Genomic DNA, 18,051 nt, shown 5'->3' on the forward strand with positions numbered 1-18,051 from the left:
ACCAGACTGTTCAAGGCTGGACTTAAGAGTACATGTTGCATCAGACAACGAGAGACAGAAGGGGTCAACTCTGGAAGAAGGAAGATATGCAGGTTAGCTAACAAAGATAAATGAGGACTCTTGGTGTGGACCAGTAATATCTTAAATGCATTGGTTTCCTCACCTTTATCAGTAATAGGGTTATGAGAAGTACCTTTTGCTTCCCATTTTCCAGCAGAAGTGCCAGTGAACAAGACGTGGGCTGCAAAGTCAATATGCTGTAACAACAGCTGTGATGCAAAGGCTTGCTTGCTTTCTTTCATATGCTCTTGTATGTAACAGCCTCCTGGAAGCTAGAAAGCCAGGTAGCTCATACCTTGTCCTAAGGCTGCTCCCAGAGGCTCTAAGCCTTACCCACTAGGCTGAAGAAACATCCTTTCTGTATCAGGTCCATTTATATCCCTGGTAGGCCTAGGCCCATGCCCTTCTTTTTTTGTTTCTGAGAGACCAACAGGATATGCCTGCCCTCCTGAAAACTCTACTTTTTAAGTAAGTAAAAGAACAACAACAGAAAAATCAATCCAGAGCTTCAGCTGCTATGGCTCTACCATTGCTTATGGATTTACACCTACTATGACTCTTTATCAGTGCCCTTGCGAAGGCAGAGCAGCACAATGCCAAAGAGCACTGAGTGCTGTAAAAAGCACAGACTAGGTTCAAAGAAGTTCAGGTAGAAGATGTAGGTGGACAGGCCATGAGCTGAATAATCCTACACTAGAGCTGTAATTAGCTGCAGCACAGAGGTTCACAGAAGTCTCAATAATTACATACCCTAGGAGGATGCAGCTTTATTTTGCTAAGCTGTGACAGCACAAAAAACCTGAAATGCCTTTTCTGTGGCCCAAAAGCTAGCTTTCCTCCGCCCTAGGTATTATTCTATATTCCCTCAATTTGGGGTGATACAAAATGAAATTTAGGGTACATTTTCAGGCAGACAGTACTAGAACCCAGGAAAAAAAAACAGGTTCTAGAAACTCTGCTTGAGAGAAGCTGTCTTTGTGTTTACTCTGCAAATAGCAGAAGAGAGTAAATTGTAGTCCCTGTGATATGCAGTTCTGGTTCTGGTACATAAGGACATTGCTGTCACACAGAGTGCTTCAGACACAAGCACAGCATGGTCATGGGGAACAAAGCAAGCAGAAGCAGCCAGTGGTAGCTGACCTCTCAGCTTAGTGGTGCAAAAGGGAAATCAACATACGGCAATCAGAGCAACTGATTTTTGTTTAGGTCTTAAAAGCAGCAAGTCAAACATGTTTTTGACTTACTTCTCTCAGCCTGGACTATAAGGATCGACTAAGTGGAGTTTTACCTTTCAATTGACTACTTTTTTGCTGTTTCTCCACACCAGTGCTAGTGTAAGGCTACAATACAGTGTTTGGTATGCAGCTATTGGTTAAGAATGTTTGTTTAAACAAACTTTGTCCTCTTGAATACACCAAGATAACGCAATATGTCATGGTTGGTGTGTTTTTTCTATTTGACAGTCTACACCAGTGTGTATAAAATAGCTGTAAACATATCTCTCTCCCTTAGTTATGAGCAACACTTAAACTCCCTTTTAAAATATTCAGCTTCACTACATTTGGACACATGATCACATGACAGCAGTTGAAACTGCATGCTCTCAGACCACAGCAAATGCAAGTTAATGCACTTTAGCTATGCTGAGACTTTTCTTTGTAAGCTAATTATGAGTTCAACTTCACATGTAGTTAGTATTTAAAATACTTTTTAGGAAGGGTCTATATTTGATAGTTCAGATACAAAATACTTTTTGAGAAGGAAAGAAAATCCATCTTGTGTCCTCATGGCCTGCTATAAAGAAAGAAAGACAGATGCCAAGGCATAGCACTGATTCTCTCTCTTGTAGGTACCAACTTCTGTTCAGTTCTTGAACAGCTATGACTGAAGTCCTATTAGCTTACGAGGAGTTGATAGTTTACCTGTCTCTACTGGTTTACCGATAACCTTTCAAAGCTGAGGACAGGGAGTAAGCAACACAGCTAAAAGCTCACTGCTCAGTTAAAGGTCACACAGCATTCCTATTTCACAACAAGAAATCCAGCTAGGTTTGCTTTCTGCAGTCAGCTGATTTGAATCACTCTCCCACACCTCTGACAGAGAGGCCACCAAGGCAAAAGCTACAGCATAAGTGGCTTGTCAAGGGGAAAGTGGTCAGGCTACCACCGCAATGACCAGTTATATGCAGAAAGCTCAGCACCCACAAGAATGTCCATTAGGGGCACAGGGGAAGAGTCAGCATGCGTGAGTGTGTGTAACTGAGCAGACTATTCCATGCATGACTAAGTCCTATTTCAGGTCATGAGCTGGGTGCATTTCTGGATTCTTGGGATAAGTCCACAGAAACCAATATGGGAACCTAAATAAGCAGCTTCAGGCTGCAACCTACTGAGATGCACAGGGCAGGACTCACAAGGCTCAGGCTGCCTAACTGTACAAGAAGCTCAAAGTTTGCTTGTGGTTGATGAAGCAAAAGCATTCAAAATGTCATAAGTAACTTGTCAGTGTAGGCTGATATACTGAAGAGAAGCAGTTGTAAAAGTAAGGATTAAAATGTCTATTAACTAATGAAGCCCAAAGGGTTTCAGCAAGAAACGAATAGCTCAGTTCTAAGTTTAGAGGAGAACGAGAGCAGATGCTTGAGTCTTCTCCAGTACATGCAAACTACAGAGGATTTAACCTAAGACAGAATTTTTAGAGGGCTGTCTAAGTGTCAGACTAATTCTAGGAATTATACTTCTCCATACCTATTTGACCAGGATAATATCAAGAGGCCAGAACTACATTTTGTTTTCATCTTTTAAGACTGCAAGCTCTTTAGGGTAGTAACCATCTGATTAAACTTAGTGCAACACAGGCTTTGTTGTCAGCTTTTGCATCATAACTCAGGAACTTTCCTCTGTGCCTGTCTCAAAGAGAGGGCACTGGTGAAGCAAGGACTATCAGGTGTTGTTCTTACAACTTGGCCTTCTCAAGAGTCAGGTTTTGCCATCCCTTGCTAGCAAAGTGTTCTGGGAGCAGCACAAAGTGCTCTAGCAATTCTTGCTGGGATAACCTGCAATATTACTATTCTACACCACCTGTGACAGGCTACTGCTAAAACCCCTGATACAGTCCCGCATGTTATCAGAAACCTGCCTTCAGTAACAGTTTAAATTATTTGCTGTGCTCTGACCAGGGTTGGTTGACATGCAGGCAAATGCTTTGTTTTGCCAACTCATCTAGAGGCAGTGACCTTCAGCACAGGGGCAGGGCAGACAACTGGGAGCGGCAATGTCTAACCAGACAGGCAAGATTCATCGGAGGTTCTCTGTCACAGAGAAATTCTTCATTTTTTGCTACCCCTGGAATTTGTCAACCTTAGACAGCTTCCTCAGAAGTCACATCATAGTCCGGGGAAGAGCCCAGGTGTAGTGTAAAGCTGATGTAGTGAAAATTTAGTCAGGTATTTGGAGCAATTCTGGGTGCTCTGGTCACTGGCATGTGCCATTTGCATCAGGACTGTCTCCAGGGTTGGATGTGAGCATATCAGAATGAGCTCCTCGCATAGCCAGATAAAGAGCATAAAACATGTACTATCTTTAATCCACCAGGGCATCTAATAATGAGAGCTAAACTCTGCTTTTAGACAAACACAATTCTTACAGACCAATGTGCTGCCCTCACAGATTACACGGAACTTATACATAGTCACCGCTGCCGACACGCAGTGCATCCATACCAGATTATCTTTACAAAGTATCCTGCAACTACACAAGCAGCACTGCCCATCAAGGCAGAGTAACCATCATTGGAGCGCAACTCCCCTGCACCTTTCCAGCAATACCAGAGAAACATTTTTGGCAGCTTCATGATCTTTCATTTTATTGCCTGAGCAACATGGCACTAGGACTGAGATCCCATTACAAGTGGCTGACAAATTGTAAAGGGTTATCAGGCATTCCCAGGGAAGACTTTAACCACAGGCCTCTGTAAATACATTTTGTTATGCTTTAGAAATTCTTATTAGACATGTTATCAAGATGTAACAGCTTTTTTTAGTGCAAAGTGCTTTGCTGCCTGTTGAACCAATGTGTGAGCTGTTAGCGAAAGCAGGAAGTTATTTACCAGTCAGCCAGTACCAGCTTAAACACACGTCTTCACTGCTACCCACATTGCCGTATTGTCTGTATTTGAAGATTTGTATCTTTCTCCTCATATCAAATCATCATTTATCCCACGCACGTGCTGCAAAGCCAGCACTCCTCTAGCTGTCTTCCTGAGGACAAGAAGTTGTGTGCTCCAAGCCTCTCTCAGATTACAGCACATCCTTTAACTGTCCAAGACATCACCCATTTTGTCTGCAAATCCACCTTGAATCTTCCCATCTGGCCAACTCCCTGTCTTCTCCAGTTCTTCACCTCCTTTTCTGCTCATGAGGAGTATGATTCACTTCTGCTTGCAAGGAAGATGATAGCGGGAGGTGTGGTGGTCCTTCAGGTCAAACTCATCATGGCCTTCACTGAGAAAAAAAAACACAAACTGCTGTGAGGAGAAAATACCCAGGTACAGCACCCGTTCTAAGACACTGCACAAGATATCTCCCGGCACCCCTTCCTAGAAACCTATCCCAAGGGCTAGCTGAGAGGACTCCACTGGCAGCCACATGGACTGACTACTTGAGATATTTGCTTGTAATAGAAATCTCTGAGGTACTTTCTGGAGAGCCACAAAGATCTACTCTTCCTTAACTACCAGAATTGGAAATGGCAGTAGGCCTACTGCCTACTTTCCATCTGCCCATCTTTCTATCTCCTTCCTTTTTTAAGGGATTCACATAACCGATTGCTCATTTTCAGCACTATGGCTATGATTCCCAGGTGCGTTAGCAGCTCCCATGACAACAGCTGAAAGGAGAATCTGCTCCATAAACTCTGCAAAATGATTGCTGTGGCTAAATTACAGTATATTGGCAGTCATCTTAACCATGCTTAGAAGCAGGCAGGGTTAAGACACTAGCGCTCATTTGCGGCATGCAGCTGATGCACTCATTTTCCTGCCAGTCTACTGATTCTGCTTTTACTGATGCTTTCTGTCTGAGCTGGTTTTTTTTTTTGTTTGTTTTTGTTTTTTAAATATCTGGCATTGCCAGTCACATTTCCTTCCATTTTAATTTGTCTCTCCCACTCCATTCCCATCTCTCTGCAAAGCCCTCTGCAGGAAATGACAGAACACATGTAAGATCATCTTTTCCTCTCTCAACTAGGTCCTCACCATCCTGCTGTCTAAATGTCTGCCAGCTCTAACGTGAAAACCCAGTCAACTCCAATGCTTTTGACAAACAGAAGCCACACAAGTTGTGGTGAATAGCTTTTTATCCAAAGGAATTAATATCCAGAAGTACAGACATACAACTTTTTGTCAGAAATAAAGTTACAGGTGTTTAAGAATTAACGTTACAGCTACTGCAAGATGTGACTGAGGGGATAAGGTTCTTCCAGATACATTTCAGCAGCCAGACATTTTTAAGACTTCAGGGCCTCAACCTAAGAAAAGCCTAAGGAATTTATATTATCTGACCTCACCTCTTGTGAGAATCCAGCCCAGATCATCTATCATGTTTCACGAACAAGACACAGAATTGCTGAACTGTCTTCTCACTTATCCTGTCCCATGCAATGCAGCACATCAGCTGTTTCAGAGGACACTCAGAAAATGTGCCCAAACATACTCTGGAGCGGTACAGAAGGAACATTTCTGCCTAGGTCCAGTTTAGTCCCTAAAGCCAAGGGTAACTACTGATCTCAAACTATTTTCTTTAAGTACTAGCATTCAGTTCACTGTTGAGTTCCTCATACCTCCCTTCCTGCTGTCTTATTCTGCCCAAAAGAAAGAACGCACACAAGTGGCCAAGCTTCCCTATGGCCTGCCTCTCAGACGAAGAAGAGTTGCGGGGGTTACCGAAAGCAGCGCTGGCAGTAGAGGTCTCCATCACAGCCATGGCAGCGCAAAGTGGCATCTTCATTGCAGATACAGCACCAAGGTAACTCCTTCTCATCACTGTCATCTGAGTTGGCAAGAGCCATGGTGGCTGAAGTCTGGCTCTACCTCAGAAATAAAACAGAGATGCATAATTTAAACCACAACAAACATACAGGACTTCTATGATAATATGTGGTGGCCACAGTGACACGTACAGTCCAAAACTGTTCATTCTCTGCTGATCCTGAAGTCTGTGAAATGGACTGGCCTAGAGCCCAAGGTTAAGCTGCATATGTATGCATCTAGATTGTTAAATAAGAAAACAAAGGCACTCACTTGCATTTGCTCATGAATCTATATTGCATGGACAGTAAACAGCTATTCATCCTCATTTGCCGTCTACAACAATATAAACCATCATTATCTGTCCTGTGTTAAAGGCTGGAGCCCAGATCATCTGGCACTCACTGCAGCAATACCCAGTGACAGGCAATCCCTGCCACAAAGGCAAGTGATCAAGCAGCTTTGCTGAAATGGTCTGTGTGAAGGGAAAGCAGCACTGAAGGAGGAGTGTATCATTTTCTCTATGTCACAGAAGCAAAACTGAGGCACAAAGAAAATGATTTGCCAAAGGCCCCTGTGACCGATCTGTATCTGAGGTTAAGCTGAAAAGATCTTCCAAAATGATGATCTAAAATCTATCCATAAAGTCTTCCTTATCTCCTTCTGCTTTACAGAGAGTCTTTACCAAAATGAACAGTCACATTTACACTGGGACACAGTGCAAGAACACTGGCAAAGGCAGCTTCCTAACACAACAGAAAAAATATGGCACTAGCATTTAAAGTACAAGGTTGCACACCTATGAGATGGATGTTTTCAGTAACACTTACAATTGATTTTTTTTTTCCACCAGGGACAGGCCTGTCAGCTGTCTGTGAATCACAGGCTCATTTAATTCTTGTGATATACATTAGAGGTGTATGCATCTCCTTAATAGGCTAGAATCCATTCTGAGCATATGATATCTTATTACTAATTCCTTTCTTTGATATTATAAGAGAACACAGGCACTTGATTACTATCTAGAAATTCTATTCTGGACCTGCTGAAAGCACTGGCAAACCTTCTGCTCACACTGGATCAGGCTCTATGGTACTAGGCTACAGCTTCTTTGGTTTAATTATATAGTGATTAGTTAAAAATCTCTTCTCTAATATCCACTTCAGCAGACCTATGCTGATCAACTTTTCTGGCTTTAGAGAACACCATCCCATCCAGCAGAAAGCAAGCCTGAAAGGAACTGGATTCCAGAGAACAAATCCTTTTAAAAGTACAAGATGATTCACATCTGTGCTCAAAGCTGGTCAGCTTTGCAGAAGCAGCTGAGATGTTTGCCTTTTCAGCTTGTCTGCCCCAGGGAATCTGGATGGTTGTTTTTTCTACACCAGGGCTAGCGATACAGCAGATTTTTCCTGCAGAGCTTTACTGTCTTGGGATCCTGGAATGTGTCACTGCAAGAAACCCTGGACAGCTCACTGACCTTTTGTTTTGCTTTCTTAGGTAGGTTCTGCTGCAAGCGTCCTGGTTGGCTGTTCTGATCTGGAGGTATATTGAAGCCACTTGCTTCATCCAGGGCTGCTTCCTCTGTGAGCTAGTAACAAGGGAAAGCAAGAAGCCTGTTGTTTCAAACACCTTTGGGAGCCTCATTCAAAGCTCTAAACCTCCTTCCCTTCTCCTTGCCCTCATGCAATAACCGGGATGAGAAGTCCAAATATGCTTATGTGGTATTCTCCTGACAGACGTGAGCTCACTCTGTCTACACTCTGAACACAGTGTACGCACTGTGAACAGTCAGCCTGGCAGCAGGAAGCCTCAGCTAATATACTGTGCCTTGCAGTGCAGCTGTCAGCAGACTTTTAACATCATGCTAATCACACTTGTGTGGTCTGTCATCAGCCAAGAACATAAGCAGGGCAAGCTCACATCTGCCTGCAAAACAACCTACAAACATTTCAGAGAGAAATCTAGGCATGAGCTGTGCTAAAGAAAAATGTGTCATCATCCACATTCCAGCTCAGTGGGGGGAAGAGATGGGACAAGTAGCAAGGAAGCGCCAGCAGGTTTGGGACGGTTGGAGAGCGAGACAGACCAGAAGAGACACTAAGCATGAATGAGAAAGTGAATAAATATGACAGACTAGTATTAAAGTCTTTTATCTCCTGTGGCTGAATGGACCCACAGTAGTTAGCACTGGAAAAATACTGAGTGGAAGAGATGAGACTCTGCACAGGGACAGAGAGAAATCATTTGCACGTTCATCAGATTAAAAAAAAGAAAGAAAGAAAAAAAAAGGAATGATTGAAAGGAAGGTAAACAAGGCCACAGTGCCCACTTCTGACCTGTTTTAGCACTCTCCGAATAGCTTCCTCCTCATCCACTTCCTCATCACTGTCAGGGAGCTTATAGTTTTCCAAAGTAACTGCAGAAGTAACAGGTAGAGATCATGACCCACATCCACTTCACACCTTGTGCCCACTCATGTTCTAGAGACCATCCTCTGTGGGCTGAGCTCCACAGAGGCTGGCACTCTGGCTCTGGCATACACAGACAGCTCCTTTCCAGACTCTTCAAAAGAGGCATTACTGTTTGCTTGTTTTTAGTGTCAGAAGGGGGAGGGGAAAAAAAGAGCTTTGTTTTTAAAAAGTCTTATTAACCTCACCAGAGCATGCTAGAATTATCTGAAAGAAAGGTGTAAGACAAAGGAGTCTGCCATTACAGCGCCAGCCTTGAGCCTCAAATTAGAGCTTTTGTACTGGATTTCATGATGGATCAAGCCATACAACTTTACACACACAACAAAAATCCCAGTCTGCTTCCTGCAGAACCCAGAGGAATTAAATGGATCAAGACTCTTAAAAGAGAAGAAAAATTGCTCTGTCACAGGAACTTGGTTACCTCTTTTGGCACTGTATTCTCCTCTATTACCCACCTTTCTCTGGGTCCTGGCCTCTGAGTGCTGCCAATCTCTTGGCAACTTGTAGGATCTTCTCCTGCCTAGTGTTCTCTTCCCACAGTTCAGAAGCAGCCTCTGCCAGAAGCCTATTCTTCTCTTCCTCTAGCTGTCTTGGGTCCAGATTTGCAGGGCAAATCCCATCATCACTCTCCCGATTGAGATCATTCAAGTTTTGGCCATTAGCAACTGCAAACAGACACAGAACACACTGATGACTCAGTAGCAGCCTTCCCTGGGCACAGCCAGCACCATTAAAGCAATGGCATGGGAGCACCTTGTTGGGTGCTTAACTAATTGGGTTAATGATGGGAGAAGGCATGCCACAGCTGAACCCACACTATACTTGTAGAGAAGCAAGTGAGCTACATTGCACTTTACAATGAGATTGCAGGCAAAACACCTCAGCTAGGAAGACAATGGTATCCCAGATCTCTCTCTCTCTTTTTTTTTTTTTTTTTTTTTTTCCTTAAAAAAAAAGAGAGCAGAGAAGTGCAAAAGCTGCTCCCTAGGGAATGGTCACCTTACAGAAAGAGAGGAACAATCTGAGTAATACAATCCTGAAAAGAAGAAACCACCTCCCAGGCAGAGACAAGGAGACTCAGTGTGCAGCTGGGTAGCTGGCTGTGCTTGGTCAATTTGGAGGTCATAAAGGAGAGATAAGGACAAACTGGACACTTAACTCACCTATAAACCAGATAGGGAAGTATGTGTTCCCTTCCCACTACAACACACACATTAGTGGATAGAAATAGATCACTAGAAGCCAAAATAGATACCTTGAGGCTGGACTCCTGGACTGTAACACTCAATGGCAATTTCTTCGGCTAGTTGAGTTAATAGGTCATCTGTCTGCTGGGCAAGACTTCTGGTATCAGGGGGCTGGTGCACCTAAGAAACAAGGGAGAGGGCACAGAAAAAGGCATGAGAAGAAAGGGACATACTCAAAGAAAAAAAAGGGGTAACAAATACCATCCTAGCTAGGACCAAGATAAAAGGATGCCTCCACTAATCTTGGGAGTCTCAGCTCTGGTATCTGGTGTGAGGGTTCATTCTCAGAGGTGTCAAATGCACATGACTAACTGCAGTTACATAAATAAGAGGCACTGAATGTGCAGGAGTAGATACTGTTGAGTTCCAACCTCAGTTCTGCCATTACTTCCAATGTAAATAAAGTGCCATTCTCAGCAGTGCCAGCCAGCAGCTCTCACTGCAACACATAAGAGCTGGGTGTGCAGCACTGCTGAAAAAGGAGAGCAGGGAAAGAACTTCTCAGGCACAATCATTCACACAGGCTTGAAGGCACAGATCCACCTCTTCCTCTACAATCTCAGGCTAGCCACTTAACCTCTGTGCTTCCATCTCTGGATAATTCACAGGATTTTGCCCAGCTGGGATGCAGCAAGTTGTAGGATACAACTAGAAGGCAGGGCAGATAAGGCCCAGGTTTGAAAGTTTAGAAGTCAGGCCACTTAGGAATACAAATTAGTCGAGGAGAATAAACTTAGCATCAATTGTTAAAAACAAACACATCAGCTCTGCAACAGACTCCATTTATATTGAAGCAGCGTACTGCTGCTTATTTGCTTCTGGATGACAATCACACAAACAGGAAGCAGAGATTTCTGAAGTGAGCCACCTGAACACTAAAAAGGTGAGGGAAGAGGACGGCTGACATGCTTCAGAATTCCCTAGGGACACCACAGCTGCTGTGCCAGCTCAGATGACATTGCCAGCCAATGGGCTGAGGGAGCTTACTGGCCTGGGAGCCTGAGAAGGAGGGTCTCTCCCTTGCAGGACAGCCAAACGGTCCTCCATTTCCTGTGTGGATGGCACAGGTCCCCGGCAGTCTTCCTTGAGTGCAGCCAGCCTAGCTTCGATCTCAGCCTGAGAAGGGATGGACTCTGCAATTCAGACCAACACAAGGAAAGAAGTTATTCTGCTATTGAAAAATAACTTAAGTTTTTTTTTTTTCCTTAAAGTTGTATTTCTCGTTCTAGACTCATGGCCTGGACACCTGAGCAAAAGCCCCCCTCAGCCCCTGATCTGAATGGGCTTTATACTGCAGAGACTAGGAAACTGTCCTAATGCTAACTGCTACCCTGTTTTTTCCCCCGAGTCATTGCCTCCTTCATCATTTATCTCCCAGCCATAAAATGAGTTGTCCCATGGAATAACCCCATTTGACAATCAGCTTACTACAGATAGGCAGTGAAATACATGAGTCACTTATGCAGCATAGTCCACTTCTCTCTCATTCATTACTGCACCCTATCTATACTGGACTGGAAAAAGCCTGCTGGAGCATGGTCCTGTCTCCAACACAATCAAGCAACCACTTTGCACAGTGTCATTTTTTAAATAGTTTCTTCTACCACAGGCACCACAAAGGGGTCCCAGAACATAGGAGAGAGATGTGGACTAGGATCAAAGTCCCTTTTTTCTCTTCTCTGTAAGGCAAAACCAGTCAGAGCACTGTCCCACAGAAATTGATACTGTGCAGCCCAGCAAAACAACCCACAGGAAATCTTCTGCAAAATAATTTGGCCAAAGCTCTTCATTTCATTCAGCTCCTGTGTTTGACATGGGCTTTTTTACCCAAAACAATGACTTCACAGAAGGTGATCTCACAGGTAAGACATTGTCCCAAAACTGAGAGGTAATTTCAAGAGAAACCCCAAGGAAAACAAAGAAATAAGAACATTAATCTAAAACCACTGCATAATCTAGCCACTGTTCTGACCAGTTTATCCCTCTGATTATCTGACACGCTCTGAAAGACCACCGCTTCCCTCCTCCCTCCAGTTCCATGTTTCCCAATTAACAGTGTTCCCACACTGGGAATCTCCAGGGTCCTCTGAAACTCACTGGGTTTCCTTTCCTCCCTGAGCCTTGCCAGTCTCTCTGCAATAGCCTTATCCTCTTTTGAGAATCCATGGTATCTGGAGCCTGCTTGACATGGTTTCGCAGCTACCTTCTGCTGCCCTTTTGGCTGGTTTTGCTTAGCCTCAAAAGCTGCTACACGCCTGTGACAAGGATGGAGAAAAAGACATGACATAGCTGAGAACAGACATTTAAATCATGAGACATGAAGTCAGTCTCTGTGAACCCTACACACTATTTGAACAAAGACGGTGTGGGACAGAATAGAGACCACTCATTCCTGCACCATGTTCTGCCACACGGGCAGGACGAGGTACTCCCAAGGAGTAAAGAAAACGACAGCCCAACACAACAGCTCACATGGCACTGTTTCTGAGGACACAGATAATATTTCAGCACCACACTGCTGTTTCCAGGCCAGCCATGCTCAGTCACAGCTGAACACAACCAGGTGGCAGTTCAGCAGTCTACTAAAAAGTAAAAACAAAAACAAACAAACAACCCCATGCACACGTGAAACCCAAGCAACTCTCAAACATCAAAACAAAAGCTCCAATCTTAATCTAATTCTGAACAAGCAAATACTCATGTTGCAAAACTCCATTTTGATGGTCCCTATGAGGGGAAAAAGGAGCGAGGACCTAAAGGTTTACCCGGTGGCAGAAGCCAATGGATTATTTAGTAAGTGCAACTCACTTTTTGTAGTTCTCTGGTGGTGACCATTTTGCTGAACTGCTTTGAGATCCCTCTCTGGAAGGCAAAAATAATGCTCTCTCTGAACTCAAGGTCCTAGCAGTGGTTCAGTCATCTATTTTTTCAAACCAAGAGAAATTAGCACATGTGTTTATCAATCTCTTGGTACAATCCTTTCATAACCTCATTAATATGGAGAGTGATCAGCTTAGGAAAGGTAATAGATGATATAGCTGCCTTGGACAGCATGGGACCTAATTTCTGGTCCTTTGTTTCTATTGTTTCACATCTAGACAAGATTTATTTCATTTAATACAGTCATCAGTGTTCCAAAAGAAAAGAGGGTGAAACACCCTGGCCTCTCACAGTCTGTATCTCCCAGTTCAGAGAGCAGATAGAGAGCAGTTAGCTAAGACTCCCAGTGCATTTAGTTCCAATACAGCAGAACACTCTGAAAGGAGTTATACCATGCAAAAAACACGGAATGGTATAACCCTAACTCTAAATGAAATGCTATAAACATTGTTATATAACCACCAATATCATAGTGACATCTTCTAGCACACTTGAACACTGCATACCACAAACACATCTTGTGTAACTCTATGTTGTGAGTTGCTGCATTAGGTTAAGCAGCTAAACTACACTTATATAAGGTCATTAGTACATTCTATTCATTCCTAGAAGTTACAGCTACAAACACATCCGCACTGTGCTAGAGACAGTATAATTACAAATGAAGGCAGTGTTTTTACTGGACTGCTTTCCTATTCAACATTTTCAGCTTTGAAAGCTGTTTCACATGGAAAACATCATTACAGGCAGCTTACAGAACTGCAACCCATGTAGCTTATCTATCTGCTCTCCAGTAAGAGGATAATTTTTTCTTCCGTAACTCTATAGTACTGAAATTAAACAGATTAGAAAAAAACAAAAGAAACATGAGGAAAGGCTGACTTCTTTTCTGAATACTTCCGGAGCTGTTAAGGGAAATCAGACATTTTCCAAATAGAAGGATTGTGAGTATTGTACTTTCACCATCAATAACCTCATGGCACCTCAGAAGCAATCGCTCTTGAAAATAAAGACTTCTGATAACATGAGATTCTTCCTCTTTAGACAACTATAGAGCCAGAACATTCCCCAATTGCTGGTAAAAATTCCTTTCTATATAAGAAAAGTGGGGAAGAGAGGTAAGATAAATGCAAGAGAAGGGACAGAACACAGAAAAGAATTGGTAAAGAGAGAGGTTCTGGTGTAAACTGTGCTTGTGTTACTTGTGTATGTGAACAATGCAACTGCTACTGAATTCCATCTTTTGTTTCAACAGCCTACCTACAGATTATGTTTATGAAAATGTTTTTTTCTTTTAAAAGAAAATCAGTTCTACACTACAAAATTTAGGTCTTCAGGCTACACATAGCAGAGACCTCTCAATAACGAGGGGCTGTGTCACTCTTTGCCTACAGAGGTAACACTCTGAACATCTCTGTTGCCAGGCCATTCGATTACTACACAACAGAAAAGACTGCGAGGGTTTTCAGAAGGGTGTACCTTTCTAGGCAGAAACACTGTGGGGCTTTGCCTGCTCCCACCTGGCAACGATACTGAAGGTCCATCCATGAAGATTTAAACCTGGCTCTCTCAGACTACCCTGTCACCATGGAGAACATCCTCACAAATGCTGACTTACACATTCTGACTGAATAGCCCGTGAACAGCAGTTCAGCAAGGGCCCAGCTTCAAAGTCCAGCATACAGGCGGTGTGTGCACACAAGCGCAAAGCTGACTCTCACAGAGCAATCCGCACCACGACACTGGAACCCCAAATGCAGAACCAAAGCAGGACACTGCGCTTGGTGAAGAAAGACTCACATCTTACCCAGTTAGTTTTCCGTGACACTGCTTGCACACCTTGTGCTGGGCGTTTCCACAGCGGGGCACGACAGCGCTGAAGCTAAGGCAGCCAGAGCAGAACGCCCGTCCGCAGCTCTTGCACCCACACTGAGGAGACACAAGGGAGAGGCAGGACAGGGCTTCGCACCCCCTTTCCCTGAAAGGCCTTACTCGGGAGCAGCTGCCCGGCCAAGGGGCAGCACTGCACCACGGAGTGTGTGTGTGTGTGGGGGGGGTTCCTTCCTCCGAGAGACCCACCGAATTTCGGGTTAGGGGGATGACAAATCAGTTTTTCTTCTTCTTGTTGTTCTTTACAAAAGGGTTCAGCGGCGTTCGGGAGCTGTAAGAGCCGAGCAAGCAAGGAAAAGGCCGCTGCGCCGCCCCCGCAGCGCCGCCCCCGCCCGCCGCTTCCCCGTTCCTGCCCCACGGCCTGGCAGTGCCGGGGCACCGGCCGGGCTCCGCCTCGCAGCCGCCCCCGCCGCGCTCGGCCGGGCCGCCAGCGAGCGCGGGCCGCTCTCGAGCCCGCTGAGCCGAACTTGCCTCTTTCCTGAAGACCGTGAACTTGGACGCGCAGCCGTAGCACCTGTTATCCATGGCGCGGCGGGCACCCGCCGCCCCCGCTACACCGAGCTCCGCAGGCTGCTTCCCGCCTCTGCGGTCCCGCTTTAACACAGCGCTACGACAGGCCGCCGCCGCCGACCACAAGCGCCAGGCGCCGCTCCCCCGCCTCTCCCACACCGGCCGTGCCGCCGTGGGGCGGCACCGCGGCCCGACGGGACTTGTAGTCCTTCGGCCGCCCCTCCCGCCGCAGCCGCGCGGCTCTGCGCCACGAGAAAACTACATTGCCCAGGGCGCCGCGCGGCGCTCTTTTCCACAGCGGGCCGGCTGGGAGCCGCCAGCTGCGGCTGTGCCCGCGGGCCGCGCGGTGCATTGTGGTACTTGTAGTCTGGTCGGGGCCACATCCAGCCCCGGGTGGATGTTGCCCGTGGAGACTCCATTTCCCGGCAGGCAGCGCGCAGCGCGGCTCAGCGCGGTGATGGCGGCGTGGGGGGCTGGTGCGGCTGGTGGCGGAGCGCGTCGCAGGCTCAGTGCCTCCAGATCGCCGCCGCTCGCACAATAACGAGAGCGGCTCTTGCTTTTGAAACGGGACCAGCAGTGTGGGCTGTGGAGTGACCGTTATCAGTGCTTCCTCGCTTTCTGGATCTTTACCTAAGGGTCTCGTCGTTTCAGGGTGGCGTCGCGAGCGCGTGTGCCGGCCTGCGCCGTGCCGCTCGTGGGGACTGCGGGGCGCTGCGTAGTTGCGCATTAGCTGCTGCTGGCTGCATTTGTTAATAAGAAAAACAGTGCGTTTTCTAACTTTGACGTAGTTGCACTGAAGTTATTACTGTCTGAAACCTGCCGGTGAGATCCTGTTTCAGAAGAGTGGGAAGTCAGCTGAAATGAGCTGCAAAACTCCAGTTAACTCTAGCTAGTGTTTCTCCCAGTGTTTGTTTACATACCTTGAAAAAAAGAAATATCCTAAAAAAATTTGCCAAAAAAAAAAAAAGTTATTAGATGTAGTTTCAGGTACCGTAGGTTCTCATGAGCCATCTTGTTAGTTTTATGGGTTTACGTTTTAAATTTTCCTTTCTTCACTTACCAGTTTAATAGGTAAGTCCATACTGTAAAGTCCTACACAATTAAATTGGGAATCAAACAGATACATTCAATGAAGTAACTCATTAATTACCTGAACAAAGCTAAAGTTGAAAACTTCGGGTTTTCTCCTTCAAGCTTTCTTTTTTTCTACAGCGAAGAACATTAGGAGAACATTTGTATAAAACTTGGAAACTAACATTTAGGCCTGTCCAGCAATTGTAACAGAGGCCACCTGAAAATTGCAGATACCACAGGCACAAAACAGAGAATCAAGCCAAATATAAAACACAGGAGTGAATCAAATAAAAGACTTAATTTGGCTTTGTCTTCACAGCTGAGCTGGTCAATGGGAAAAGAGGAAGAGAACGTTTCAATTTACGTTATAGTGCAATTTACAGACTGACAGGTGAAATTCAGGGTGCCTATCCTTAATACAAAATATTGGAAGCAACGCAAAGAATATTTATATTCTGAGAGCATCACCATACAAGATGAACAAGAGCAAGGAAGCCAGTTGAAGAAATTCAACTTAATTGTTTAGAGAAGCCTCAGCACAACTAGTGGAACTGACAGTCGTGATCGTGGGAAGATTTCATTCCCTCTTTACTGGAGTTTTGCTTATGGAGAAGTGGGAATAGCGCTGTTGTGTTTCAGCTTCACATTTACATTTACGTGCTAGTGACCACCAGGTGGAGCCTGGCTTCCGTATAGCCTTTGCAGGTACTTCACCGGAAGACTAGTTGGCAGTCTTCTGCAACAGCTGCAGCTTTTTTTTCCTTTCTTTTCTTGCATGCAGATATTTCCTATGATAAAGGGAACTCAGATTATTAAAATACTGTGTGGTCATTTAATCCATAAGGTTTTCAGTTTGTTTAACGTGTAGGAGAGAATAAACAGTCTTTGGTTAATAATCCTTCATCTCAACAAAACTCAGTTGTTGCATAGGAAGTTGTACGTTCTCTGCCCTGAATGGTTTTGGCTGCAAATATTATATTCTTTGACTTACTAGAAGACTGTACCTAAGTGTGTGGGACTGGGTCTTTATGATCTTGGGGCTTGATTACTATCATACAAGGCACCTAGAAGTAAATCTGGCCTTAAAAAGTTCAAATTGATTCAAAAATGTGACTCACTGTCTGTTCAGTCTCCCAGGCTGTAACGTTTCTCCTTGCAGTTCAATGTGATAAAAGGGCAGATGACTGCATTGAAATTGAAAACAGAGTTTCAGTAGCCTTTTGCTGTTGCAGTAGGCTCATTTACTTCCAGATGAGGAATCAATTGTACTATCAGCATGCCAAAAGCTGCTTTAGTTTCTGTCAGGCCTGAGGGCTTTTAGTCATTCAAGTGAATGTTGGCTCAACCACAGTTATTTACTTATGTAAGGGAAGTGTGTTTTAAATTAAACAAAGACAGACCAATGAGTAATAATTTTTTGTGTTTCTGTAGTGCTTTATTCCAAGTTGCTTTTTTCAACAGCATTAATTAGCAAATCTCTGTTCTGGCTTTTACGGGTTAAGAAAGCATACACTAGAAGGCTTGCCACTCTGATAAGAACCTGGACAATCCCAAAGCAGGTAAAATTGGCCTGCATGGACACAGATACTCTGTTCTTGCCTGTTCCATGTGCACAGATTCCTGGGAGTGGCTCCGTTCTGTCTTTGCATGCAATTAAGATAGCAACTGTTTTGTTTCATGTGGTATATTTATGTGGAAATGATACATTAATTGCTGCTAGATACCTTTATTTTTTAAGGTTACATGCTTACATTTTGGCTTTCAGAGGTGTTTTAAGTGAATACTGAACTTTTATTTGAACCTCTCCGAGTCCTCTTGTGGTAGCATTTGAATCCTAGACTGTTGGCCGTACCATCTTTGTTGTCTGCACTGGCTAGTTGCCCTAAATTCAT

The 18,051-nt window shown here is 44.6% G+C and overlaps 1 protein-coding gene across 3 annotated transcripts; it reads right to left on the bottom strand.

The window, feature by feature from the left end:
- Positions 1 to 3,615: 3,615 nt before the first annotated feature.
- Positions 3,616 to 15,266, bottom strand: ZFYVE19 (zinc finger FYVE-type containing 19). Of its 3 annotated transcripts, XM_062576397.1 has the most exons (11): positions 15,047 to 15,266; positions 14,493 to 14,614; positions 12,614 to 12,667; positions 11,903 to 12,060; positions 10,793 to 10,938; positions 9,814 to 9,925; positions 9,014 to 9,223; positions 8,424 to 8,503; positions 7,565 to 7,675; positions 6,001 to 6,143; positions 3,616 to 4,561 (listed from the first exon to the last, which is right to left on the bottom strand). In XM_062576397.1, exons 1-11 carry the CDS (start codon positions 15,098 to 15,100, stop codon positions 4,489 to 4,491), a joined length of 1,263 nt encoding a protein of 420 aa, XP_062432381.1. In that variant the 5' UTR covers positions 15,101 to 15,266; the 3' UTR covers positions 3,616 to 4,488. The 3 variants fall into 3 exon arrangements, with proteins under 3 accessions (XP_062432381.1, XP_062432382.1, XP_062432383.1); XM_062576398.1 differs by lacking the exon at positions 12,614 to 12,667; XM_062576399.1 differs by lacking the exon at positions 7,565 to 7,675.
- Between the last annotated feature and the right edge of the window lie 2,785 nt (positions 15,267 to 18,051).

Source organism: Rhea pennata, chromosome 5 (genome assembly GCF_028389875.1).
Source record: "Rhea pennata isolate bPtePen1 chromosome 5, bPtePen1.pri, whole genome shotgun sequence".
Classification (NCBI taxonomy): domain Eukaryota; kingdom Metazoa; phylum Chordata; class Aves; order Rheiformes; family Rheidae; genus Rhea; species Rhea pennata.

Coding starts and splice junctions, on each gene's coding strand:
- ZFYVE19 (XM_062576397.1), bottom strand. CDS start 15,100: ATGGATAACAGGTGCTACGGCTGCGCGTCCAAGTTCACGGTCTTCAGG. Junction 12,668..14,492: donor TGTCACGGAAAACTAACTGG/GTAAGATGTGAG, acceptor TTTGCCTTCCAG/AGAGGGATCTCAAAGCAGTT. Junction 4,562..6,000: donor TACTGCCAGCGCTGCTTTCG/GTAACCCCCGCA, acceptor TTTTTTTCTCAG/TGAAGGCCATGATGAGTTTG.